This window comes from Mya arenaria, chromosome 12 (assembly GCF_026914265.1).
Source record: "Mya arenaria isolate MELC-2E11 chromosome 12, ASM2691426v1".
Taxonomy (NCBI): domain Eukaryota; kingdom Metazoa; phylum Mollusca; class Bivalvia; order Myida; family Myidae; genus Mya; species Mya arenaria.
This window is the reverse complement of record NC_069133.1, coordinates 69,342,736-69,370,202: the sequence shown is the minus strand read 5'-3', so window position 1 is coordinate 69,370,202 and position 27,467 is coordinate 69,342,736. Positions and strand designations below refer to the sequence as shown.

General features: G+C 36.3%; 1 protein-coding gene across 1 annotated transcript; it reads left to right on the top strand.

Annotated features, from left to right (window-relative positions):
- The first annotated feature begins 13 nt into the window (after positions 1 to 13).
- LOC128212196 (mitochondrial proton/calcium exchanger protein-like) lies at positions 14 to 27,451 on the top strand. Its single transcript, XM_052917521.1, has 16 exons — positions 14 to 152; positions 1,287 to 1,341; positions 1,648 to 2,221; positions 2,739 to 2,876; positions 3,094 to 3,228; positions 3,903 to 4,115; positions 4,434 to 4,574; positions 4,873 to 4,983; positions 5,388 to 5,504; positions 8,553 to 8,621; positions 11,271 to 11,430; positions 14,056 to 14,267; positions 18,439 to 18,570; positions 18,891 to 19,000; positions 22,521 to 22,662; positions 24,354 to 27,451. The coding sequence occupies exons 1-16, from the start codon at positions 110 to 112 to the stop codon at positions 24,573 to 24,575; spliced, it is 2,574 nt and encodes an 857-aa protein (XP_052773481.1). The 5' UTR covers positions 14 to 109; the 3' UTR covers positions 24,576 to 27,451.
- Positions 27,452 to 27,467: the final 16 nt, after the last annotated feature.

Sequence of the window (27,467 nt, the reverse complement as noted above, 5' to 3'; positions counted from 1 at the left end):
TTTAAACCGGTTTATATTTCTACTAATCGAATACAATTGTATTCTTTGGGCGAAAAGAAGATTCTCAAATCAAAAACATTTGCTGTCAGAAAAGTTCAGGATAATCAGAATGTCAGGATATTTGACAGCAGGTGTTAGAACTACAGTTTTGCGTGAGTTGCACATTTTATAAATGTATATGTTAGACTTCGTGCCAATCATCATGCATATCATTTGGGTCAAGGCTGTCAGACTGACTGTTTAATGTTATGCCTGTCTGAGGTCAATGGCAATGCTAGAATGTAAACATTCACTGATTCAGTAATAAAAATTACTTCGCTTGTGAAGTTGGCGTGCAAAAACTTGAGTCTTTGCCGTTTCTCAAAAAAACACATCCAAGGTATTCACATGAACCTTTGTACACAAGTTACCAGTGTCAGTGACAAAACATGTTTACCAGTAGGCAAGTAGTTTTTGGACACTTTCAAGATATTCTCCTGATTTTTGATGATATCTGAATATTTTTTTTATATAATAAACTTAAGCTCTTCTTCTGATGAAATAATACAAATAAAACTGAAGTTAATTAACTTACTCCTTTTTCGTAGGTTCAGAATGAAGTGGTCAAGAAGGGTAAAATATTAGTCTAATAGAAGTAGACCTCAGACACTTCCTAAAATTAACAACAAAACCGAGAAGCGAGATTTTTTATTATGTTTAAAATAGGATTATTTAAAGTATTAAACATTAGATTTTATTCTTTTGTCATTAAAATAAATATATATATATATATATATATATATATACCAGTACATAAAATATGAGTGGTACCTTGTAGGGTATCTATTTTTAACACATTTGAAATGTAAACGTTCAACTCAAAATGAATATTCCCTTACAATGTATAATGTTTTCTGCATAAAAAAGCCAGAATACCGAAATAATTGTCTTACCTGACTGTTTATGGTGTGCTTTTTGCGCTTGTACACTGCAATTGCGATACCCAGCGTAAGTTAAATGTGATTTTGCGATCTTTTACTCCTTACCTGATAAAAAGTTTCAGTACCTGCTGAGACGTTTCAACCACCTGATTGATAATATCCAGGCACTTGATATGTAACTTCCGAAATGAGGCGAAAATCGCGAATGTCCAAGAACTGCTGTTGTCAGAGAACCACTTGCCTACTGGTACAGATAAGCCCAGTAGTCTTTTTTTTAAGAATTGCAAACTTGCTCTTTATTCACAGGATGTTATTATACCTGTTCATTGATTCCATCAATTTTGTGAATGTTATTTTTCATTTTAGGGCCTCCGTATGGAATTTGTCGTTGTTACTGCCATCGCCTGTATCATGCAGATCAGTATGTGACTTTGCAGATATCAGTTTCACAGCATAGATTTGATATTTGACATGAAAAAAGGAATCATGTTCAATTCATTAAATAGTGTCATTAAAACATAAGATGTTTGTAAAAATGCATGTAATCAACATCTCTTTTACAGAATTGTTTGGAAATAAAACATTTTTTTTTTTTAGGAAGCTTTGTAGTGTTCTTTCAGTACAAATTGTTTAAAGCAATTGTTTGTTAAAGTTAATTGAATGCCTTAATTAAACCTTTAACTTATTGCTATTTACCATTATATGTCTACTTTGTTTTACTTTACAGGTATAGAGGTTACACCAGAAAGTCGGAGACCGATGCCAGTCGGGAAGCAGTTTTTGTGAATTCACTCTACCTCAAGCCTTTTACATATACGCAGACAAGCAATAGAACAAACAATCATATATCTAAATTCTCTTCTACCATATTTGGACCACTCACTTCTCCAGTTATAACTGAATATCTTTCAACACGATCTCTGCATTCCTCTGTTTTCCTGTTAAAAGAAGATACCCGAGTGGAAAAGTCGGTGAAAATTATAAAGGAAAAAGTAGAGGAGGACAAAAATGTTTCGTCTAACAAAACATTGACTCAAGGAACGAAAAGTGTCCAGAAATCAAATGAAACTACTCAAAAGAAAGGCTTTTTAGCAGTGAAACTTGAAAAATGGAAGGCTTTGTTAGCAGAAATGAAGAAAGTTGGTTACTTTCATTACATGTGGACTGGTTTAAAACATTTTGTTCGACACTACTGGGATGGTTTTCGGTTGATCTGGAAAAATTCGAAATACTGCATGCCCTTGTTGTTCAGGTATTTGAGGGAAGGTCGATCCTCGTTAAAGAGAAGAGAATACAAAATGGTAAATAGTGTATTATATTCCGGATATTTCTGCTTTATTGAAAATAAAGTGCTAAGAATCCTTGACTAAAACTAATATAATTACTCAAAATTGATTTAATAAAGTATTTAATATATAAGTTCCTCCATTTCATTTGCCTATCATTTGGCAGGGTGTATTATGGAATCACCTACCCATGGTGGCTGGTCTAAATCTAAAATCATTCTTGTCAAATTCTAATTTAAACATATATAATAATACTGTTTGTGTGTATCATATCTAGGCTAGGAATTAAAGACCAGCTAAAATATCTCTAGGGCTGTTGTCACTCCAATGTTTAGGCTTATAAATTAGCATATAGAATTGACATTGTGAGCTTCCTAAAATAAGTAACTTTTACCTGCATTAACAATAATTGATGACAAAACAAGGTCAGTAACCATTCATGTTTCTGCAATTTGTATGGTGTTAAAGTGTTTGGTTGTAGGCCTGTGGCATATATGCTTTATGTAATATTGTAAAACTGTATGTGTTTCAGTTGACGCGGACGCTAGCAGACCTGATCCGGATGGTTCCCCTTATACCCATGATTCTGATTCCCCTCGGAGAAATCTTCATCCCATTTTACATGTCACTGAACATGATGCCAAGTGTTTTTCAGAACAAACCAAAGACAGTATGTATCATACAAAAAGAAAGAAATTTCATTTATAACATTGATATTTTATTACAGGGTGTTCAGTTATTTAAATGTGAACATGAAATCATAAAATTTTCTCAAAAGTTTTATAAGGCAACCATGAATTAATTGCTAGATTTTTTCATACAGTGTACATGATAATGATTTTCTGACTGGAAAGATTGTTATTTTTTGTAACTCCTCTCTCACACAGGCGGACTACAAGCGTCAACTGCAGATAAAGCTGGAATATGCGTCCCTATTGGCCAACAGCCTGCACGAGATCCCTCTGCGGAAGGCCAAGTCTGGAGCAACTACAGTACAGGACTTTGCGGACTTCATGCAAAAGGTATACTGTTCTTCATTTGGATTTTCCATTTTAGAATACAGATTTTCAAGCACAAGCCTAAATTTCAATAATCTTATGTGGAGAAGGACAAACAAATATAGGCCCTTGGCTATATATATATCCCTATATAAATCATAGGTAAATGGGATTTTTTTAATATCCTGAAAACAGCTTTGCATATACCTCTAGACTAATGGAAATTTCGATGAGTGGGGTTTGTCCTTTACTAGTATTTAGATGATTTTCCTTGTTTGATGTTAGATGTAATAGAATAAGGTTCTTATAATTTAATTAAATAGTCTGTGTAAAACCTTTTTAACTTGACAATTTGAAGAATAAAGAGAGCTAAACTTGCCCCGATGTCGGCATCCACATCCAAGTCGGCATCTAGTTAAAGTTTTAGAGCAAGTTGGCATTTTAACTTACAACTCCAATACCCTTTATCACTCTCCATGGCCCTTTATCAACTTTAAAAGTTTGGTTCAAGTCTTAGGGCAACTTGGGATTTGAATTCAGGTCTCAAATACCTTTCATTGAATGGACTTCATACTTCACACAGTTTAATATTAGAGCCATCACACAGCGAAGTCTACCAGTAAACAAGTTCTCTTGTTTGTTTTTTTAATATGCTATAACACTAGTACAGGTCTTAAAACTGCTAGATTTATCACCAGGTGAAAACCACAGAGAAGATCCCATCTATCGACGAGATCACCAAGTTTTCCTCGCTGTTTGAAGACTCGATCACACTGGACGACCTGAACGTGACTCAGCTACAGGCCCTGTGTAAGATCCTGGGTATCGGCTTCCTCGGGAAGATCCCCAGCGCCCCGGTGTTGAGATTTCAGATCATTATGAAAGTGAGGGAACTGGAGGTGGACGATAAGGTTGGTCACTAAGAATTTGTCTCTCTATTATGAGGACAGCTGTTAGAGCTTGTACATGAATAATAAGCAAAAATATTTTGGAGCAGAAATATAATTATAATGATAGACCATATATACAGTGTTTTATAAAATCAATAATCTTTCTGTGTGCATTTGTTGATATTAACAGTTTTAATCATCTATTTTCATTGATATTGATTAACCTATATACTTGTTGTCTATGAAGTGATCCTGAAGGGAAAGTACAGTCTCAGGGCTCCAGGGATGAGGACTTAGTATCATCAAGTATGTGTTAACCTGAATATTTGTATCTGTCAGGTAATCCAGAAGGAGGGTATGGACAGTCTCACCACTGAAGAACTTCAGGCTGCCAACCGAGCTCGGGGAATGAGGGCAGTTGGCTTGTCCGAGGAAAGGCTCAAAGTACAGCTACAGCAGTGGCTTGACCTTCATCTCAAGGTCAATATTCAGCAAATGTTATTAATCTGACAGTGTATGGAGTGTGGCATGTTTCTCTTGCATCATCCTAATTTTGATGTTCTGTCTGGAGGCTGATAAAAATCATTGTACAGTTAAGCTTTTAACTCAGTTTCTTCAATGTATCCAAAATTAATCTTTTTTGTATCAGAGCTGTATCATTTCTCCTGAAACATTGTGTTCCAACAGGTTTTCTACTCATAGTTGCATACTTGAACAACTTGATACCTTTAAGTTTACCTTTGATGAAAGTGAAACTAACCATCATTTCCTGTCACAGAGTCGGGTTCCCACCAGCTTGCTTCTACTGACTAGGGTCATGTACCTGGACGAGAACCTGTCACCGGCTGCACAACTTAAGGAGACTCTGAAGAGCTTGTCAAACTCCACTGTGAGTACTTATTACAAGACTGAACAGTGATATGCTTTCCTACTATTAATATTAGAAGTGAATACCAACAAATCCCATGAATTTCATGTAGAAAAAAAATAACTGTTGTTTTGTCCTTAAAATTGAAACATAAAGTGTTGAAAGTGCTTTTAAAATATAGAATAACAATTGTTAATAAAAGCAAAAAAACAAACAAACAAAGGGAATGTTCTTTGGATTTGATATGAATGGAAAAGGATTCATAAAATTCCTTCTGTTTAACAATCAAGCAAACTTGTTAACAACAGAATTTGATAAGAGGAAGTTTGTACCTTGTGCATATGTTTTTTTAGATTAATATACTTAATATTGACACAATCCCATACATAAAGTGATACTGTACATGTATTTCTCCTGGTGTGTAGGTTGACAAGGTGCAGGTGACGGCCGCGGAGACTCAGGGTGAGGAGGTGGATACGGAGAAGAAACTCCGTGTCTTGGAGGAGGAACACGCCGCCATTAAGAAGGAGAAGGAACAAGAGGTTGGAAACATAAATATTGTAGTTCTTGTTTTTACACTTACTTAAGTTTTAAGTTGCATTTTTCTTTTTTGCATTAAATTTCTGTGTAATTTATGCAATCGTAAGAGAAGCCAATAATAAAGCATTGGACACGATGGCAGCCTTATCACAGGGCTTCCATTAAGAGTATGAATATTGAAGTATGAACTTTCTTCCTGTCATTTTTGGAAGTGGGGAAGACTCCAGAAGAGTAAAACAATCCAATAATATCTATCTGTTATTTTAAAACTTTAGTAATTTATAAATGCAAATGGCTGACTTAATATTCTGATCTTCCATGCCTTCACCTCTGAAAGTTTTCTCCTAAATTATGAAAGTTTTTGCAGCAGAAGCCCTGTACTGGTAAAATGCTTTCCGGGCTGCTCAAATTCTGAAATTTATATAACAGGGCATTTATGGAAAATGAAACACTTGTGTATGAATTTGAGCATGTAATTTGTTCATCCAAAAATCTAATATCAATGACTGTATAGTCTACACCAAATGGATTTACCGCACCTACTTTGCAAAAAATGTAAAACAGTTTTACTTTTATTTTAAAGAAATAACCTGTTTTTAACCAGGTTTTCAACGAAAACCGGGTTATTAGAATGAGGTTGTCGTTGGGCGGGCGGGCGGACGGGCGTCAAACATTGGTTTCTGTTCAATAACTTTAGTTAGCATTGATAGATATTGATGAAACTTGGTGTGTAGGTAGCTTATGGGAGGAGCTAGCTTGGGATTGCTTTTGAGGGGGTGGGGCTAAGGTCAAGGTCACTGTTACTAAAAATAGAAAAATGGTTTCTGCCCAATAACTTTAGTTAGCATTGATAGATATTGACGAAACTTGGTGTGTAAGTTGCTTATGTGAAGAGCTAGCTTGGGATTGCTTTTTGAGTGGGGAGGGGCTAAGGTCAAGGTCACTATTACTTAAAATAGAAAAAATGGTCAAGGTCACTGTTACTTATAAATAGAAAAATGGTTTCTGCCCAATAACTTTAGTTAGCATTGACCGATATTGATGAAACTTGGTGTGTAGGTAGCTTATGTGAAGAGCTAGCTTGGGATTGCTTTTGAGGGGGGTGGGGCTAAGGTCAAGGTCGCCTGTTACTAAAAATAGAAAAATGGTTTCTGCCCAATAACTTTTGTTAGGATTGATTGATATTGATGAAAGTTGGTGTGTAGGAAGCTTATGTGAAGAGCTAGCTTGGGATTGCTATTGAGGGGGGAGGGGCTAAGGTCAAGGTCACTGTTACTTAAAATAGAAAAATGGTTTCTGCCCAATAACTTCAGTTAGCATTGACCGATATTGATGAAACTTGGTGTGTAAGTTGCTTATGTGAAGAGCTAGCTTGGGATTGCTTTTGAGTGGGGAGGGGCTACGGTCAAGGTCACTATTACTTAAAATAGAAAAATGGTCTAGGTCACTATTACTTAAAATAGAAAAATGGTTTCTGCCCAATAACTTTAGTTAGCATTGACCGATATTGATGAAACTTGGTATGTAGGTAGCTTATGTACAGAGCTAGCTTGGGATTGCTTTTGAGAGGGAGGGGCTAAGGTCAAGGTCACTATTACTAAAAATAGAAAAATGGTTTCTGCCCAATAACATAAGTTAGTATTGATAGATATTGATGAAACTGTGTAGGTAGCTTATGCGAAGAGCTAGCTTTGAATTGCTTTCAACGGTCAATGTCACTGTTACTTGAAATAGAAAAATGTTTTTTGCCAAATAACTTTTGATAGCATTGATAGATATTGATTAAACTTGGTGTGTGGGTAGCTTATGTAAAGTTAATTTAATATTGTCAGAGATTATCATCCTAAATATAGATTTTTTTAACCTTTCTTGACTCCTTCAATTAAACATACTGGAACTTTTTAATATGCCTGCTCACTCCCATTTTTCTTGGCAAAAATCTGATTTTTTTTTCGATTTGTATGGCCTAATTAACCAGGTTTTCTCATATTGAAATCTAGTTATAAGAATGACGGGCGGGCGGGTGGGTGGGCGTTCGGCTGGGCAGCGTCAAACTCACCTATGAAACTGAATAACTTTAGTAAGGGTTGACATATCTTGACCAAACTTGGTCTATAGAAAGAGTTTATGGGTACCTTTCATGGGATTGCGTTATGGGTCCCTAGGGTAAAGGTCAAGGTCACTGTTATTAAAAATAGAAAAACGGTTGAAACTGAATAACTTTAGTTATGGATGACATATCTTGACTAAACTTGGTCTATATGAAGAATTTATGGAGACCTTTCATGGGATTGCGTTTAGGGTCCCTAGGGTCAAGGTCAAGGTCAGTGTTACTTAAAATAGAAAAACGGTTCAAACTGAATAACTTTAGTTAGGGTTGACATGTATTGACCAAACTTGGTCTATAGGAAGAGTTTATGGATACATTTCATGGGATTGCGTTTGGGGTACCAAGGGTCAAGGTCAAGGTAACTGTTACTTAAAATAGAAAAACAGTTGAATCTGAATAACTTTAGTTAGGGATGACATATCTTGACTAAACTTGGTGGATAGGAAGAGTTTATGGAGATCTTTCATGGGATTGGGTTTGGAGTCCCTTGGGTCAAGGTCAAGGTCACTGGTACTAAAAAAAGAAAAATAGTTGAAACTGAATAACTTTAGTCAGGGTCCACATATCTTGACCAAACCAGGTATAAAGGAAGAGTTTATGGATACCTTTCATGGGATTGCTTTTGGGGTTCCTAGATTCAAGGTCAAGGTCACTCTTACTAAAAATAGAAAAATGGTTGAAACTGAATAACTAAAGTTAGGGTTGACCAATCCTGACCAGGCTTGGTATAAAGGAAGAGTTTATCGATACCTTTCAATGGATTGCATTTGGTGTCCCTAGGGTCAAGGTCACTGTTACTAAAAATAGAAAAACAGACACAGGCTGAAGTTCTTCTGTCAATCATTAAAAACCTGGTATCATCGCATTGCGGCGTTTCTTGTTTTAAGTTTTATATCTATAAATGTTAGTATTAAATTGCGAACATTTGACTGCATTACAGGAGAAGGAGAGAAAGGAGGAGGAGAGGCTGACTAAGGAGACAACCGACAAGAAACAGAATGATCTTAAGGTACACCAACACATTATTAAACTCCCCTCGATTCCGCAGGATTCCCCTGGACTCACTGCTAGTTGTTTGCATGGGAACTACTCACGCTTTTCTTTGACGCTGCTGGGGCAGTATTCAATAAGCAAATTAGCTTGAACTTAAATTTAAGATCAGAAACTAAGTGTTTTGATTTGCTTGTATATTTAGCTGACCAATATGCTGAATGGAATGACTGAGGCATTTCTAAGGATAAAGATAAGATCAGTATTGAATTCTGCCCCAGCACTGATCTTGCACAAATTGTTGAGAAAATAAAGCAACTGTTCTTGCAAAATTATACTGGCCCCAAATATCTTGAGCAGAGCAGGTTTTAGTATAGTATTTCATGTAGCCATATTTCTTGCTTAAAACTTTCAAATGTTCTCCTTTAAAAGCCTCAAAACCCCTTGAAAAGGAGACCATAACACAATTTTTACCAATAAAAGCTGCGTTGTTTTTCAATGTTTTTCTTAATTGGTTCTAGGAACGATATAGCTTGTCTGATCAATTGTTATTAATAACTGAACAAGACAGTTATTGAAGTTAATGATGTATCACCATAAGATTGACTTAAGTCGAATATTGAATACCACCCCTCAACTTGATCCTGTTATAAGAGAATTAAGGTTGTTCTAGAAATTGGGGCCTAGTTCTTGACGTTGATAGAAAGTTTTAGAGATGATATATTTCTGAAAAAATACACTTGTTAAGAGATCTTACCAAATGTTATGGGAGTTGGTTTGATATGTAAGGTACTTAGGTAAACTTCATATCATCACCGAATGACGCATCGTAGTAATAATTCCATGCTAAATTGTCAAATGAGTGTAGGTTATGTGGCCTTCATTTCGACTGTATATTGTACTTTTAAGCCAGGAAATGGCTGCATTGCCCTTTCCCACTTGTCTGGAATGGATTTTTTTATGCTTGTATTGAATAAAATTTGCTTACTTAAACGCATGTGTCATATGTGAAATTATAAGACATGCTATTATTAGATACATCATAATGGTTTAATAATCACACCACCAGGTAAAATCATTCGTTGATGTAAGGATAGTTTAGATAAAACCATTATATTGAAGGAGGATATGAGTACAGAGGAAAATCTTTCTTCTCCTGAAATGCAGGTATGACCATGTTTTAGTGTAGCTCACATAACATTCATACCAGCAATGACACACATCTTCTTACAGGCATCGAACACGATCTTACAAACAATCCGTAGTGAATAATGCTTTGGTTATGTTAATAATTTCATATAGTAGGCTGTTTATTCATGTTGATGGCCTCACTTACAAATGCCCAAGCAGCATTTTTTCTGTTTCGGAATTTTAGCATCACTAAAATCAGCAAGGCGAGTCGCATCTAACTGCAAAATGCCATGTAAATAGTCCAATGAAAAAATGGTTTTGAATCATGTGATTAAAATGTCGAGCAATGATTGGACATCTCACAGAGAAGCAAAAATGTAGAACCTTCAGAAACTGTAACTTATTATTATGTAAAAAAAATGTGTGATCAATTTACCAAGATCAAATACTAAAAACATTGCTACTGAAAACATGGGATTTTGTAGTTTTGACATTTAGAAGTGAGGCCATCGATGTGTATTCTGTTAGAAAAATGCAATTTCTTTGAATGACGCAACACCAACAAATTCATATGGAATAAATACTTATTCAGCTTTTCGAATAATTACAGTTTTTGTACTTTTTCAAATATTTGTAAACTACTATTTTATAAATGTTTAAGCAACATCACCATGGCTGATTTTCACTATTCATACAGTTTTACAGATCCAATTACTTTAAACATAGCATGCTTGCCTATTAAAAATATGTCGAGATGATCCTGTTATTTTATGTTTATGTTTTCCATTTGCAGTTGAGGTAAATAATATGTTGTTGTTGTTCATGTCTATTATTCTTTTAAAGATTGATTCTCAGAATTTTTATTTAGATTTGATTTATTTTTTTGCATTATACCATTTATGCAATAATAAGGCTACTAAATGACAATTTCTGTAGCATTATATGCATATTTATATGTTATTAAAGAGAATATAAATATTTACAACCCCATTTTATACATTTTGCCCCATCTTTTCATTTTATTGGCAAATCAAACATCAAAGTACCCTTTTGTTTATTTTCTTACAATTCTTTAAAAGAATATGTTGATATCCCTTATTATTCATGAGGAATGGTAATTTTTGTTCAAGGTTTTAATAAGTTTGCATATTTTTTTATTCACGAATGTATGTACAACTGAGCAGATACTCCTTGTCCCCCTGACCCCCACTAGTCTATTATTCTTTGAAATATTGTGTAAATTTTCATTTTAAAATGGATAGGACATACCAATACATCATACTAATGTTGTTTTAGGGATTAAAGTTTGATAGAAAAACTTTTTTTGCTTAAAAAATATAACAAAAGACTCCTTGCTTGAAACACAAAGTTCAGCTTTTATCAAGAGAAAATCTCATTTTCACTATCACAAAGTTATGCATTGTCATGTATTTGTATTCATTTTAATTCATTTTTATCCATTGTCCCTTTTTTAATTGAAAGCATTCTCATTTCATTTTTACACTGTGGTTTGCAAGTCTGTCTGTGTGTGTTTAAGGAGATGGCCCTGAAGGAGATGCAGCAGCGGGTGATTGACCAGGAGTTGGCGGAGAAACTTACCACTTTACAGCAGGAGAAGGCTGAGGATAAGATAACTCTGCAAGACGTTGAGCCCATGGTTGACACAGCGCCCACTGTGACGGCCAAACCCACTGAAGGTATGGGCAGGCTTCTTTTACTGCACATGGTATAGATTACTTGTCTCTTTGATACAGCAGACAGCCTAGTGCGAAGGCATGGTATGGTTGAGCCCATGGTTATCATAGCGCCCACTGTAACAGCGAAACCCATTATAGGTATGGGTAGGCTTCTTTTACTGCAGATGGCATAGATGATTTGTCTCTTGGGTACAGCAGACAGCCTAGTATGTCTCTTGGGTACAGTAGACAGCCTAGTTTGTCTCTTGGGTACAGCAGACAGCCTAGTATGTCTCTTGGGTACAGCAGACAGCCTAGTATGTCTCTTGGGTACAGCAGACAGCCTAGTATGTCTCTTGGGTACAGCAGACAGCCTAGTATGTCTCTTGGGTACAGCAGACAGCCTAGTATGTCTCTTGGGTACAGCAGACAGCCTAGTATGTCTCTTGGGTACAGCAGACAGCCTAGTATGTCTCTTGGGTACAGCAGACAGCCTAGTATGTCTCTTGGGTACAGCAGACAGCCTAGTATGTCTCTTGGGTACAGCAGACAGCCTAGTATGTCTCTTGGGTACAGCAGACAGCCTAGTATGTCTCTTGGGTACAGCAGACAGGCTAGTATGTCTCTTGGGTACAGCAGACAGCCTAGTATGTCTCTTGGGTACAGCAGACAGTCAAGTATGTCTCTTGGGTACAGCAGACAGCCTGGTATGTCTCTTGGGTACAGCAGACAGCCTGGTATGTCTCTTGGGTACAGCAGACAGCCTGGTATGTCTCTTGGGTACAGCAGACAGCCTGGTATGTCTCTTGGGTACAGCAGACAGCCTGGTATGTCTCTTGGGTACAGCAGACAGCCTGGTATGTCTCTTGGGTACAGCAGACAGCCTGGTATGTCTCTTGGGTACAGCAGACAGCCTGGTATGTCTCTTGGGTACAGCAGACAGCCTGGTATGTCTCTTGGGTACAGCAGACAGCCTGGTATGTCTCTTGGGTACAGCAGACAGCCTGGTATGTCTCTTGGGTACAGCAGACAGCCTGGTATGTCTCTTGGGTACAGCAGACAGCCTGGTATGTCTCTTGGGTACAGCAGACAGCCTGGTATGTCTCTTGGGTACAGCAGACAGCCTAGTATGTCTCTTGGGTACAGCAGACAGCCTAGTATGTCTCTTGGGTACAGCAGACAGCCTAGTTTGTCTCTTGGGTACAGCAGACAGCCTAGTATGTCTCTCAGCCTGGTAGTGAGTCACGGAAGGTTGAACCCATTCTCCAAACTGCACTCTCTGTGATGGCTTAGTCTACATAAGGTATGAGCAGGCTTCTTTACTGTAGATAGTATGGCAAGGAGTTGATATACTATCACAATACTGTATGTGATATACCCTGCACTCACTGTGATGGCTAGGCCCACAGAAGGTATGAGCAGGCTTCTTTACTATAGATAGTATGGCTGTCTTATCACTTGGTGACATGAGACTGGCAAGGAGTTGATATACCGGTACTATCACAATACTATCTGTGATCAACCCTGCACCCACTGTGAAGCCCAAACATATGGATGGTTTTGCAGGTTTATTTTACAGCAGATATTATTCAATTATTACTAGGTCCTTAGGTCCATTAGAAGTTTGTTGCCAGATGGCTGGAGATGTTGTCACGAGAGAGCCCAGGTGTAAATAATACTCTCAATAGTCGACACTGCTGCCATTGTGGAAGTGGTATAGGTTTTGAAATAGTGAAAAAGACAAGATGCCTGATGAACAAGAATTAAGGTTTAAAGGGACTAGACACCAGATGGTCGACAAATACAGTTTTCCCTCAAAACATGCCTGGAATTGTCAATGCGTGCTAGTATGGGGCCAATAATACATCATTTTAAATAATTACAAGAATAAACACGTCAATCATGTTGCTGTCTCAGCTGAGTTTTCCCATTTTAAAATAGCGCATAATGGTTTCCCTGTTTCAAAAGCGTGGAATGGATTTTCTGAACCCCTTGCAGGTCATGTGATCATCTCAGTACACATACACTAAACTGTCAATAAGTATTTTAGCAACTTGCTGTCATTTTCAGCAGAGTTAACCTCTTTCAAAAGTTTCCATCGAATTTTATCACAGATGTTGATCTTTTGGGCTCTGTTTCTACATTGTTTTGCAGCAGATTCTGCTTCCTCGCAATGTCTTTTCTTCTTCCGAGCCAAGAAGTGTGTATATTTAACATTTAAAAGTCACATGATGAGTACAGATAAATATACCGACGCCATTTTTAAACATACTCAGATTTACATGGTAGACCATCCCAATAAATTTCCAATTGGAAAAATGTGCAAAAACTGCAGAAGATGCATGTGTCATTAGCGATGTGCTACATCAGTAAGTAAATTTTAATGCCTGGTACACAACGTTATCAGTTTTATATAAGTTTTTGACAATGTTCTTTTTTTCTTGTAATTATATCATCTGGTGTCTAGTCCCTTTAACATCCATTGTAAGACCTTCGAAACAAAGGCAGATTAAAATTATATTTTCTATTCTAAACATCATTTGTTACGGGTTGGGGGGAAGCTTTAGTTTGATCCCCAATATTCCTGTTCCCTCCACCACACACACAAACAAACGCACAAATATTTTTGTATCATTTTGCTTTCAGAGCTTAAGGTGGAGCCAAGCACTGTCCCAGAGGTGGTCCCAGTCCCTGAAGTTATCACTGCTGAGACTGTGGTCCCACCCACCGTGGAAGACATCGAGGAAGACATCACTGCCAAGGATCTCGGGGAGATCGAGAAAGCCATTGAAGACATGGCCAAACACCACAAAGATGAGCTGTCTGAGGTTAAAGGAGATTTAGATAATTACACCGAGGTATTGTGTGCTTCTTTTGTAGTTGCCTTTATTTTCTAGCTCATGTTGTCTCACAAATACATGGTTTCTTTTTATGTTAATTATTAATCTTTTGGGAACAATTTGTTCACCTGCTTTTCAATACTTTGCATATTTCCTTCACACCAAGGTGCCATGGGCTGTGGATCCAATCCTTGGTGTGAGTTGGTTTGGGGTGACCAAGTACCACAAGTTGGTTTCCTAGGGTACTCGTATTTTCCAGACCACATTTCCACATTACATTGAACCAATGATTGTGATTATTGGGATGTCAAAACATCTTGTTTCATAATTAGTTAAAATTTGGAATGGGTCAGTCAAACAGATTTTTCACTCCTGCACTTTAATTAGTCAACACATTGTCATATAAGATGATCTAACTTTAACGAAATAGTTTTATCCTCGGTCGAAAGGGTCTGGAGTGTACAATGTATCAAGTTACCAACCATTTCTAGAACAGCCAAGGTCAATTGTATGCTTGTACTAAAGAGAATATATTTTTATCTCATCTGTTTTTTCGAAGAAACTGCACACACTGTGTTGGCCTTATTGCAGGGCTCTCCCGAGGGGGCTTGGGCGAAGTGGTCACCTATAATTCCCAAACTTCGCCCATTTGTATCGCCAAAGCGACATTGACTTCACCGCAAATTTGAGCACATGGTAAATCTGTGAATCAGCGAGTCCTATTAGTCAAAATATTGCAATTAGTAATTCATAATTGATAATCTCCTAATCCGATAATTGGGCCGTGTATCATCCAATTAATAGTGTGGCATCGTAGGTATCATCAGCGTCATGCTAAAACTTAAATATTGGCCAAAAATAAAAAATAAACTGTTAAAAAATATTCGAATAACTCTTGGTGCACATGTTAATAGAGACAATACACACATGTATGGTATGCCCATGACTGATTTAATAATAGTCTAAATATGCCCCCTTTTTAGACAAAAAAAATTGCAGGCCCTTCAAACTTGGCCATAATTCAAATCTGTTACAGATATTCAATAGAAACCTGGTACACATGTTGCCAAAGACTATATGCCCAGGTTGATTTAGGCCCATAACTTTGACTTGAGTAATTGTCGAGTTATGCTCCTTTTTCGACCCAAGAAACAGACAAGCTTTTGTTATCTTTTCGCAGCACTGTTGTAATTTTTTTTTTGCGATTCCTTTGTTTTTATGCCCCGGAAGGTGGGCATATTAAAATCGCACCGTCCGTCCGTCCGTCCAACTCAATAACTCAGAATATTATGGACAAATTTTAAAATAACTTGCCACATGTGTTCGGCATACCAAGACGACATGTCGCGTGCAAGAACCGTTTCCCTACCTCTAAGGTCAAGGTCACACTTGTGTGTTTATTCACAATGCAATGCTGCATATAAGGACATAGAGTATAGGTTGTCCTGTCCGGGCTGTAACTTTCCCTTGTATGGACAGATTTAAAAAAATAACATGCCACATGTGTTCGGCATACCAAGACGACGTGTCGCGTGCAAGAACCGTGTCCCTACCTCTAAGGTCAAGGTCACACTTAGCGGTGTATTCACAATGGAATGCTGCATATAAGGGCATAGAGTATAGGTTGTCGTGTCCGGGCTGTAACTTTCCCTTGTATGGACAGATTTTAAAATAACTTGCCACATGTGTTCGGCATACCAAGACGACGTGTCGCGTGCAAGAACCGTGTCCCTACCTCTAAGGTCAAGGTCACACTTAGTGTTTATTCACAATGGAGTGCTGCATATAAGGACATAGAGTATAGGTTGTCGTGTCCCGGCTGTAACGTTCCCTTGTATGGAACGATTTTAAAATAACTTGCCACATGTGTTCGGCATACCAAGACGACGTGTGGCATGCAAGAACCGTATCCCTACCTCTAAGGTCAAGGTCACACTTAGGTGTTTATTCACAATGGAATGCTCCATATAAGGACATAGAGTATAGGTTGTCGTGTCCCGGCTGTAACTTTCCCTTGTATGGACCGATTTTAAAATAACTTGCCACATGTGTTCGGCATACCAAGACGTCGTGTCGCGTGCAAGAACCATGTCCCTACCTCTAAGGTCAAGGTCACACTTAGGTGTTTATTCACAATGGAATGCTGCATATAAGGACATAGAGTATAGGTTGTAGTGTCCCGGCTGTAACTTTCCCTTGTATGGACAGATTTTAAAATAACTTGCCACATGTGTTCGGCATACCAAGACGTCGTGTCGCGTGCAAGAACCGTGTCCCTACCTCTAAGGTCAAGGTCACACTTAGGTGTTTATTCACAATGGAATGCTGCATATAAGGACATAGAGTATAGGTTGTCGTGTCCGGGCTGTAACTTTCCCTTGTATGGACAGATTTTAAAATAACTTGCCACATGTGTTCGGCATACCAAGACGTCGTGTCGCGTGCAAGAACCGTGTCCCTACCTCTAAGGTCAAGGTCACACTTAGGTGTTTATTCACAATGGAATGCTGCATATAAGGACATAGAGTATAGGTTGTCGTGTCCGGGTAACTTTCCCTTGTATGGACCGATTTTAAAATAACTTGCCACATGTGTTCGGCATACCAAGACGACGTGTCGCAGGACAGACCCGTGTCCCTATCTCTAAGGTCAAGGTCACACTTGGGTGTTTATTCACAATTGAATGCTGCATATATAAGGACATAACAGTGTCGGTTGTCAAGTATGGGTGGTATTTTTTGTGTTTAGAGGCAATTTAAAATAACTTGCCATATGTATTTGACATGTAAAGGCAAGATCAACTTTTCATGTACTGACCTTGTTCATAGGTCAATGTCACAATCGGGGGCATTCGTCACATACTGTGACAGCTCTTGTTTTACTATATTATTGTTTAATGTAAATCTAAATTATTGGCAAAGTACATTATAGGTGAACTTATTAGAAGTATTAAATTTTTAAAAAATTGTAACAAGAAAAGATAACTCTGTGATAGAGCTGTATTTCATTGTTCATAATTACGCTCAAACCTGCAATGCCAAAACTGAATTAATGTTTGTACTGTATATACAAAACTTGGAATTTAAGACACAATGGTTATAAACATGGTTCAACGTTTATCCCTCCATAACTCCACTTGAAATGAGTGTACTAGATTAGAGGATGAGAGTTGTGTAGTGGCAAAGGTGTAAGAGTCTCACCTCAGTTCACCAGGAGCCATGATTACAAACAGCCCAAGTCTAGACTCAGGAAAGCTTTTTTATGAAGGAACAAAAATCATATTTATTCCATTTCTTTTACGAAAATGAATGTAAATAATAGTAAAACATTCAAATAGTGAAACATTTCAGCAAATTTCACCATCATTCCTTTGATAGAAGGAAAATAACAGTGAAATGAAGTTTTGCCATATTGAGTCTTGAGTCTGAACTCTGACTTGAGACTGTTCGTAATCACTGCCCCAGGGGAACTTCCTCGTGGCCTCTCAGTACACCAGTATTTTTTTCTACCCAGTATGCAGACTCGTGTGATTCATATCAGATTTTCGCCGTCTTAAAAATTGAGCTTAAACAAGTCATTATAAACTAATATCACTTTGTGTTGTGATTACCACATGTACTTTATTTTCTATTAACACTTACAGTGTACCAGTGATTCATTTGACAGTCATATATTGCTCTTTCGTGTTTGAAAGACCGGAAGACACAAATACAGTTTCAATGTTTTCAAAGAATTCTCTCGTAGAAAAGAGAATGTATTAAATATCATGAGAATAAAAAATCTGATCAGAATGGGTTTTTTTGTGTGATTTATTTAGTTTTGGTTTAGCCCGAAGATATTATTTTATTTATGCAATTCATTCTTGGTATTGAATGTGATGTGATTCTTCTACATAAATTAATCGTGATTCTGCGAACATTGAAAACTGCCACTGCATTTTTGTCTTAACGTCTAAGCAGTGTTTAAGATACTATCCACTGACTTAAAGCCTTGTTTTACATATTTATAATTGAGCAGATTTGGGGAATCAATAGGGCTGTCCTTTCTTTAAAAGGATTGTCAAATAACTCCAAGTCATTTACAAATGAAAATGATGGCTGATGGTATTCAGTGCCCTCACACATCAATATTGTCTGTGTAGAGAGTTGTGTTATGTTTCACCATGTATATAGCAATGCTATTATTCCAGGACATGGCTGACATCAAGGCACTATGTGAGAACACTGACTACGCCAAGCAGATTGAGGAGACAAAGGGTGCGAAGAAACTCCACAACTACCTGAACAAGTACCTGCACCGGCTGGACAAGAGAATCACTGTGGTATCACTGTCCTTATTCAATTCAAATACTCAGATACAGTTAACATACAGATTCGGTCAAACATCGTAATTTGCTTATAATTGGAAATTTAAACAATTAAGAATATAATATTTTTAGAGTACATCGTGTGAAGTATCCATAAACAGCATGTTGTTTATGCCAGCATGTAACCAAATCGAGATTTTTTGATACTGTATGGCATTTAAACCAAGAAATCCATTACATTTTATTCAAGGTGTTCTAACCTTCAAGAATTAAAGAGCTCTGTGTGTAGAGTATCCACATACTAACTTTGTTAAATTACTAATTCATCTGGGCAGGTTCAAACCAAGAAGGAGGAACTGCTGGAGACTATCGAGAAACAGGAGTCACGTCTGCTTGACGAGACTGAGCATCCCCCTGAGATACTCAAGGCCATCGAGATAAAAAAGTGAGCACATTTTACAGTAATTAGAACCTACAGGACATTTTAAGCTCATCTGTTATATGAAGATAAAAGTCAAGGCATCTTTGAAGCCTCATTGTCATAACTTTGACATTAGCAATAACCTGGACACTAATCCCTAATTTTGTTCACATGTTTGCAATGGCAGTGTGCATTTACATAGCAAGTCCCATAACTCTGGTTAAAATATTGAGTTTCATCTTTTATACAATAGAGAAGTGTGGACAAGTTTTGGCACCAATAGCTTGCTAGAGCATCAATTTTAAATAATTACATTACATTATAAAAACATTTATCATTTCACATGTTCTGCCATTTGGCTTCTGAGGTTTTAGCTTAAACTTAATTTATTTAACAAGAATTGCAAAGAAGGTTATATAAACCTATGCTAAGTCTTTCTTGTTGACATGATGTTGTTCACAAGATCTTGTGTTGTGGGGGGGGGGGGGGGCCTTGAGAATGGCAAAAAAAACAAACTTGTTCGGCTTGGTGATATATAACCAAACTTAAGTAGGGTTTAAAGAAGCAAACTATGGTGCAAACCAACTGTCTTAAGAAACATGTACTGTATAAAATGTAATTGTACTTACCAAGAAGAATTGTCGCATGTTATTGCCGAATGCGACAACAGTGTCCACCTACTTAATGAGTTCTTAGTGCATGTATTGTCAATTTGTTCAAATGACTTTGTAACCGAACTTGCTAGTCTTGATGCCATTGGTTTCTGTCTCCGTCTCCTTGGCGCTCCTTTGCCGCCATTACTTGATAGTTCGGATGAATACGCATTCCTTAACGTGTCGTATTCTTTTATTGTGAAATGCGTGAAAGCTTACTTCTCTTAGTAGAAGTATGTCCGATGTCAAGGTACATGTACACTTATAAATGGCCCTAAGCATATTTTGCTCTCTTCCGATACACAAGTGTTAAATTATTTCGAAAGCGTTCAAACAACGTATGATTACTACCTCAATTACGTACTGTATATTGCATATCGATTGGATATGGCACAATTGTTATATAGTGTGTGTTTTTCTCTATTGTTAACTTGATTTCTTATGTGTTCATTCAAATACCTTCTGTTTCGTTTCGCTAAGGTATTTAACTCATTGATCACCTTGTATATTTGCTTATATTCATTATTTCGTTCATATATATTCATTTGACAATAGTTTATATTTATCATATATATGTATATATATATATATATATATATATGTATGTATGTGTGTGTGTGTATGTATGTGTATATATGTATATATGTATATGTATATATATATATATGTATATATATATATGTATATGTATATGTGTATGTATGTGCATGTTTAATTCACCAAATCCCTTTGTATGTGTTTCGTGTATTACATATGTATTTTCCTATCTTCATTATTGGAGGCAATAAAATATTGAATTGAATTGAATTGAATTGGTTGAAATTTTCATTCCCTATCTATTATTAGATGCATCTATCCTTTTGAGATAGTAATGGACATTTATCATGTCATATGTCTCATTTCCAGCTGATAGTGAAATGAATAAACAATCCATTGTGAATAGTATCAATTTAGGCAAAACAAAGTATTAAGTATCCGTTACCTGATGTATGTTACCTTAAAAAGTTGTTTTTCTATTGAAATATGCTGATTTTGGGAAGGGAATGTTCAGAAAATGTTCAGAAAATCACTGTTCAAAATTGGTTTGGTTATTTTATGGTGCTGCTAAAATTATATAAATAATAACAGAAGACAGAACACAGCTGGAAATTCTTAAAGAGTTTGGAATAAAGAAGTTACTACATAACCCTGCTGTTGTGACTATCCCATGAATCTTGGAAAAGTCCATATAGAAATTCATCACATGTACAACTTGTCTCATTGCTGTGGCAAATGTATTTTAAGATTGATAGACTTTGATTGCAGTGCTCTTAAAAAAGCAAAACATTTTTAATTGGCCCTTTTTTATAGCTTGACAGTTTGATATCCATCTTGTAGGAATGGCTGAAAGAGCTCATTTTACAGTTTGGTAGTCACTGTTCAGCCTCTTCCCCCTGAGGTTGTGCAATGTTATTATCCCCCGCCTTTAAAAGGCGAGGGGATATAGTAATGGTAGGCGCGATTCCGTGTGTGTGTGTGTGTCCGTCCGGCCAGCCCCCATTCATTTCTTTGCCACTCCTCTTACATTTCTCATGGGATTTCCAAACTTTCACAGGTTGATGATCATAAAGTGAAGAAGCGCATATTGTCGGGCTTTCCCGATTCGACCATTTTAGAAAGAGTTATTGCCCTTTGCTTATTTTACATTTGATATTGGTTTCTTCGCAACTCCTCTTAGGTTTTTCATGCGATTTCTACCAAACTTTCACAGATTGATGATCATAAAGTGAAGCAGCGCATATTGTCGGGCTTTCCTGATTTGACCATTTGAAAGAGTTATTGCCCTTTGCTTATTTTACATTTAAAATTGGTTTCTTCGCAACTCCTCTTACGTTTTTCATGCAATTTCTACCAAACATTCACAGATTGATGATCATAAAGTGAAGCAGCGCATATTGTCAGGCTTTTGTGATTTGACCATTTTTGAAATAGTTATTGCCCTTTGCTAATTTTACATTTAAAATTGGTTTCTTCGCAACTCCTCTTACGTTTTTCATGTGATTTCTACCAAACTTTCACAGATTGATGATCATAAAGTGAAGAAGCGCATATTGTCGGGCTTTCCCGATTCGACCATTTTTGAAATAGTTATTGCCCTTTGCTTATTTCACATTTAAAATTGGTTTCTTCGCAACTCCTCTTAGGTTTTTCATGCGATTTCTACCAAACTTTTACAGATTGATGATCATAAAGTGAAGCAGCGCATATTGTCTGGCTTTTGTGATTTGACCATTTTTGAAATAGTTATTGCCCTTTGCTTATTCTACATTTGAAATTGGTTTCTTCGCAACTCCTCTTACATTTTTGATGTGATTTCTACCAAACTTTCACAGATTGATGACTCTATAGTGAAGCAGTGCATATTGTCGGGCTTTCCCGATTAGGCCATTTTTGAAAGAGTTATTGCCCTTTTTTTACATATAAAATTGGTTTCTTCGCAGCTCCTCTTATGTTTTTCATGCAATTTCTACCAAACTTTTACAGATTGATGATCATAAAGTGAAGCAGCGCATATTGTCGGGCTTTCCTGATTTGACCATTTTTGAAAGAGTTATAGCCCTTTGCTTATTTTACATTTAAAATTGGTTTTTTCGAAACTCCTCTTACGTTTATGACTATAAAGTGATGCAGCGCATATTGTCAGGCTTTTGCAATTTGACCTTTTTTGAAAGAGTTATTGCCCTTTCTTAATTTTACGCATTTCTTATGTTCCTGAGAAACTACCCTTACCATTGATTGGCTTTCCATACAAAAAATGCCCCATGAGGCGGGGGATATAGCTGTCTGTGATCGCTCTTGTTCTGATCTATAACTCGTGCATAAATTCAATAAATATTACCTTGTTTCGACAGAGGAAACCTGATCAGTGTGAACGAGGTGCTGTTATCCCTAAAGCGTCTACAGAATGTTCCGGACGATGTTCGCATGCAGAAGGTCTTGCAGGTGCTTGATACCGACGAGGATGGCCTCATAGACATCAATGATGTTCTCAAAGTAAGTTAATGCTGGGGAGTCGGTGAGTTTGTTTTGTGTTAAGATGGGGGCTGTTACATGACATTTATACCACATGATAATAATGAAATAATGCTTTCATTGATAGAACAAATTGGTTCAACAAATGATACCTTGCTTGATCAATATATAGATTTTAATTCAATATTTATTGATAATATGTTGCTCATATTGTGCATATAGAATCAGTAACTGGTCATCCATCGTTGGTTACCCCTAATACATTATTACACTATGCTTCGTTTTGAACAGTGGACAATTTGAGGAGGAAATTCCATGTGTTGTATAAGGTTCCAGATGCTTTCCTGTAGAAAAATATTCTGGGGAAAGCTGGAATCAAACTGGGTCCATTCAGTACAATACTCTATGACAGCATTCTAGACCTCTCCGCCATAGATGCTTCTGCCAACACAGGGTTTTTGAAGAATATTTAATTGTAACATGCAAATTTAATGGAAAAAGAGTTGTCTCCCCTGTCTCATGCATATCCAACAAAAGGAGATTTTGTCAGTCAGTACTGGTTCAACCCAGGAAAGTTGTATCCCATGTATCGGTGCTTTACACCGAGCACGTTAAAGAACCAAGAGGTCTCTTCGCAAAGAGCTAGGGTATTGCAACCAGATCTCTTGTATCTCACTCTGTTTCTTCTCTGCGAATTGCTGTCACTTGGCATTTAAACACAATTTAAGTCGTGATGGCACCATTGCGGGGTCAAGCCATAATGCAGCCAATGGGCGCAGGCAGACCTTTTATAAACTCAAATCAACAGCAACAATTGTCCCACAGTATTAATGAAGTATAACATAAATTAGAACTGTGGTTGCTAACGATGCTGGTTGTTATACAACAAATTCAGGAAATGTGTTTATAGGCAAGCCTTTGGCAAGCACACTTTAATACAAAGTTCCTTCACAAGTTGAATCAAATGTGTGTTTTATGATGACAAGTGTCACATGCTTTTTCAGTCACAATTAATGAAAAACCCTAATTTTTACCTGGTACAGCTGATAAGCTGAACACTGCAAATCAGTGCCATTTCCTGTGCTGCATGCATTCCGATCTATTTAATTCAGTTTGAAAATGGAAGAAATACTGAGATTAAATCTAGAACAAATCACAGATACAGTAAAATATTGACAATTTTTTGCTGGTTTTTTAAATGGTGATGTGACACTTGTTTTGATGATGTATGATGTTGTATTATGTTAAGGACACCATTAGTGAATCCATTGATAAAAGTACTGAATGTCTTAAAACATGTTTTTAATATCATTGAGTCTTCCAATTATTCCAATTTAAAATTAACTGTTCTATTCAACTAAAGATATTTATCACTCAAAAGCAGATGAAAAAAGGTAGGATTTCCTGGGATATTTTCAATTAGCAAATACTTTTTTCAAATTAAATTGATTACAAATATGCATAGCTTATAAGTACCTTCCATGGCCGTGAGTGTAACATAGGTTCATCACAACCTGAGCATAGGATTTTTTGAACATTTTATTTCCAGGTCACCGATTCATTATTAATAATAATAATTTATTATGTTTTGTAATGTTATGTTTGTTTGTTATTCATGTTCAAAAATAGCTTATTGAGCTAATGTTATTCTTTTTGTTATCATTAACCAACTTAAATAATAATTCTTGTTTCCTGTATTTTGTTTATTTCAGGCAACAGAGTTGATCAGCCAAGAAAATCTTAAGTTGAGCAAGAAGCAAGTGTCAGAGATGATGACGTTACTGAGGAAGGAGGCGGAGATTGATCTCGCTGAGAAACAGCATGAAAAGGAGGTAAAACTAAAGGAGGAGATTCAGGAAAATGGACCAATCGGAAACCAGGAGGCAGTAGAGGGGAAACAGAAAGAGGCTGAGAAGGAAAAAATGAAAGGCTGAAGGTGTTAGTGGGAAACAGTTGCTAGGTACAGCAGTTGCTAGGGACAACAGTTGCTAAGGACAGGAGTTGTTATGGGCAACTGTTCAAATAATTTGCAGGGCTTTTATGAATTTGTTTTTATTTTTGTTTTGTGTGGACAGAGTTTGAAAAAATAATAGAATGGGGTAAATTTTAGTCTTGTCATGTCTATAGTTCATTTTTGAGTTCATTGGACGTCCTGGGTGGAATTTTAGGTAAATGTTTAAGAATATCAAAACTATAAAAATGGCAAAGAAAATATAAAAAAATTGTTTATCTACAATCATTTACATGGTATGGAAGGGTGATTTTTATTTTGGATGAAAATTATCATCTAGATCATATCATGGAGAGTCATAAAAAGTATTTAGAGTTTTAAAACACCTGACTGAAACCCCAAAATGGCAACAGCTATTATAATAGTTGTATGGTTAAGAATTGAAAGTTAGGTTAAGAATTGAAAGTTAGTTATGAAAATTTATTCTCAAATTGCATGTTTTACTTTTGTTATATATGAAATTTCCTTTAAGCAAGAGCTGTCTGTGATATCTGTGTAATTTAAGCAAATGTTGTTACATTCTGTCAAGCGTTTAACACTGAAAACATTGTGAGAAACTTTTTGATGGTCTGTGTGATTCATGTTTTAATATTGTCAATTTTGTATAAGTCTAACTTCATCAGTACATATATGGTGTTTACATGTAGACCTGCATGCCCTATGAATTTTAGTGCTGGAAAGACAGAAAAAAAATGACATGATTGGTGTCCTCTCTAACAGTAGTGAGAAATCTATGTCCTATTTAAACTTTTGTATAAGAAAGATTATGGACATACTTCGAAAAAAGAAGAATTTTGGAAAAGAATACAAGTCAAATGACAAGAAATGAAAATCCTATGGGGAAAAAACACAAGAACATTTTGGGTAAAAAAACACAAGTAGATCTTTCGGAGGAAAATAAAAACACAAGAAAATATTTGAGAAAACACAAAGAAATCTTTTAGGGTAAAAGGAGATCCTAAGAAAATACGAGTATATAGTGTAGGAGGACTCTCCTGTCAATCAAAGATTTTCGATGTTGTGTATCCGTCATAAATATGAAACTTTGAAAAAATTTTTATAGCCTTTATGATGATAAAGATAATGAAATAAAGATAACAAATTTTAAACACTTTTTGCAAACTCTCTGATAATCTTTCTGCAATAGTTAAAACTGATTCAATTGTTTTTCGATTTTTAAACAATTTTCATCTTTATTTTCTATGTGCTGCAGACATTAATAAAAAAAAAATTACAACAACAAAAAAGCAGTTACAGCTTATAATCAGAAGTTATATCAGATTTGAATATTGGTTCAAATACATTTATGTCTGTGTAAAACATTGATTGTACGTGTTTGTGTATACATTTTGCGATAGAGATGATCAAATGTCACTGAAAATAACATGTTCATTTGCTTAGAATCACATAACCTAAGTATACATTTATTTTGAATAATAAATTAAACTTTTTGTATCAGTCAAATATATAAACGCCATCAAGATGCAGCGCATTTTGTTACTTTTTTTTCTGCCAACTTACAGGCTTATTATAGTTTTACTTGCTGCATTACATCTCTGACAAGTTTGATAACCAGCCATATCACTGTAGTCACTAAAGAGTTATTGCCCTTTTATTATAGAAATTACCTAAAAATGGTCGTGTACGCTTAATAACTTTATAAGCCTTTGTGCAATCCTCACCAACCTTTATGGGACTGTGTATTGGCATAATGTCTTGGGCAAGTTATATAATAGGTCATATCACTGAAGACACTTACGATTAAGCGCCTTGTAATTATAGGAATTTACCTCAAATCGGTCTATCGATCAATTACTTTAGGAGCCTTTTTCTAACCCTTACCAAATTTGGTCACAATGTGTATGGGCAGAATATCTTTGTCGGCTTCAATAACAAGACATGTCACCTCAGCAGCATTATGACCCTTGAATTGGCAAAACTGTTTTGAGAGTGTTTGCTCCCTAAATTTGTCCTCATGTACGACCACTTGTGACAGTTGGCAATCTTGCTTGTTTTTGAATATAAGTTGAGCCCTGTTGGCTCATACTCTGAGAAAACGACCCAAGCGGGATTATTAGCCTTCGGTGAAAAGAAATCGGTCCTCTACATCTAGTTAGAGCCAACTTTGAATACAAGCCAAGCAAGTTCGAGCCAACGGGGCTGGACTGTATATGTAATCATATTAAATGAAATATGATACCTGCATCATTGCAGAAGAGGTCCTGTCGATTTTCAGCTCTTGAAAACATTCAGTAATGTCCCTTTAATCACACATTTCTTTTATTTAATACTGGGATTGTAAGATTCTGCGTTAGCAAAATCACATTTGCATTTATTACATATCTTTGTGAGTTTATTTACATGCTTTTGCAGTGCATTTAACTTCATTCAAAAAATCTCAATCATTTGACTAGATTGTGGAAAACATGAAGCTTAATATACTAGGGCATAGTATTACATGTGTGGTTTTATTGTGTAAACTGGTGTACTGAATTCTACAATATTTCAATGTTCATGTTTTGGTTGTCTATAATAGTAGAAATGTTTTCCATATGTTTCTTCTAAGCATGTAATTCCAAGATTAAATATATATTATCATTGTATATCAGTTTTATTTTTTGCTCATTGTCGAGTCAAAGCCACAAAATGCACAACAATACACTGATATCTTGCCCAGTTTTCCAAGATACCCATCTATATCCATGTGCTTTGTTTGGAACATATTGTGGTCATACTGTTGTTGATTGATATTGTACCATGCTTCTAGATATTATAATTAAATAAATGAAAGAAAATGTTTCATTGTATTTGTTAT

Bases quoted from the DNA above. Each gene is read 5' to 3' on its own strand.
- LOC128212196 (XM_052917521.1), top strand. From the start codon at position 110: ATGTCAGGATATTTGACAGCAGGTGTTAGAACTACAGTTTTGC. The intron at 2,877-3,093 runs GTATGTATCATA...TCTCTCACACAG, and splicing joins TTCAGAACAAACCAAAGACA to GCGGACTACAAGCGTCAACT. The intron at 3,229-3,902 runs GTATACTGTTCT...ATTTATCACCAG, and splicing joins TTGCGGACTTCATGCAAAAG to GTGAAAACCACAGAGAAGAT.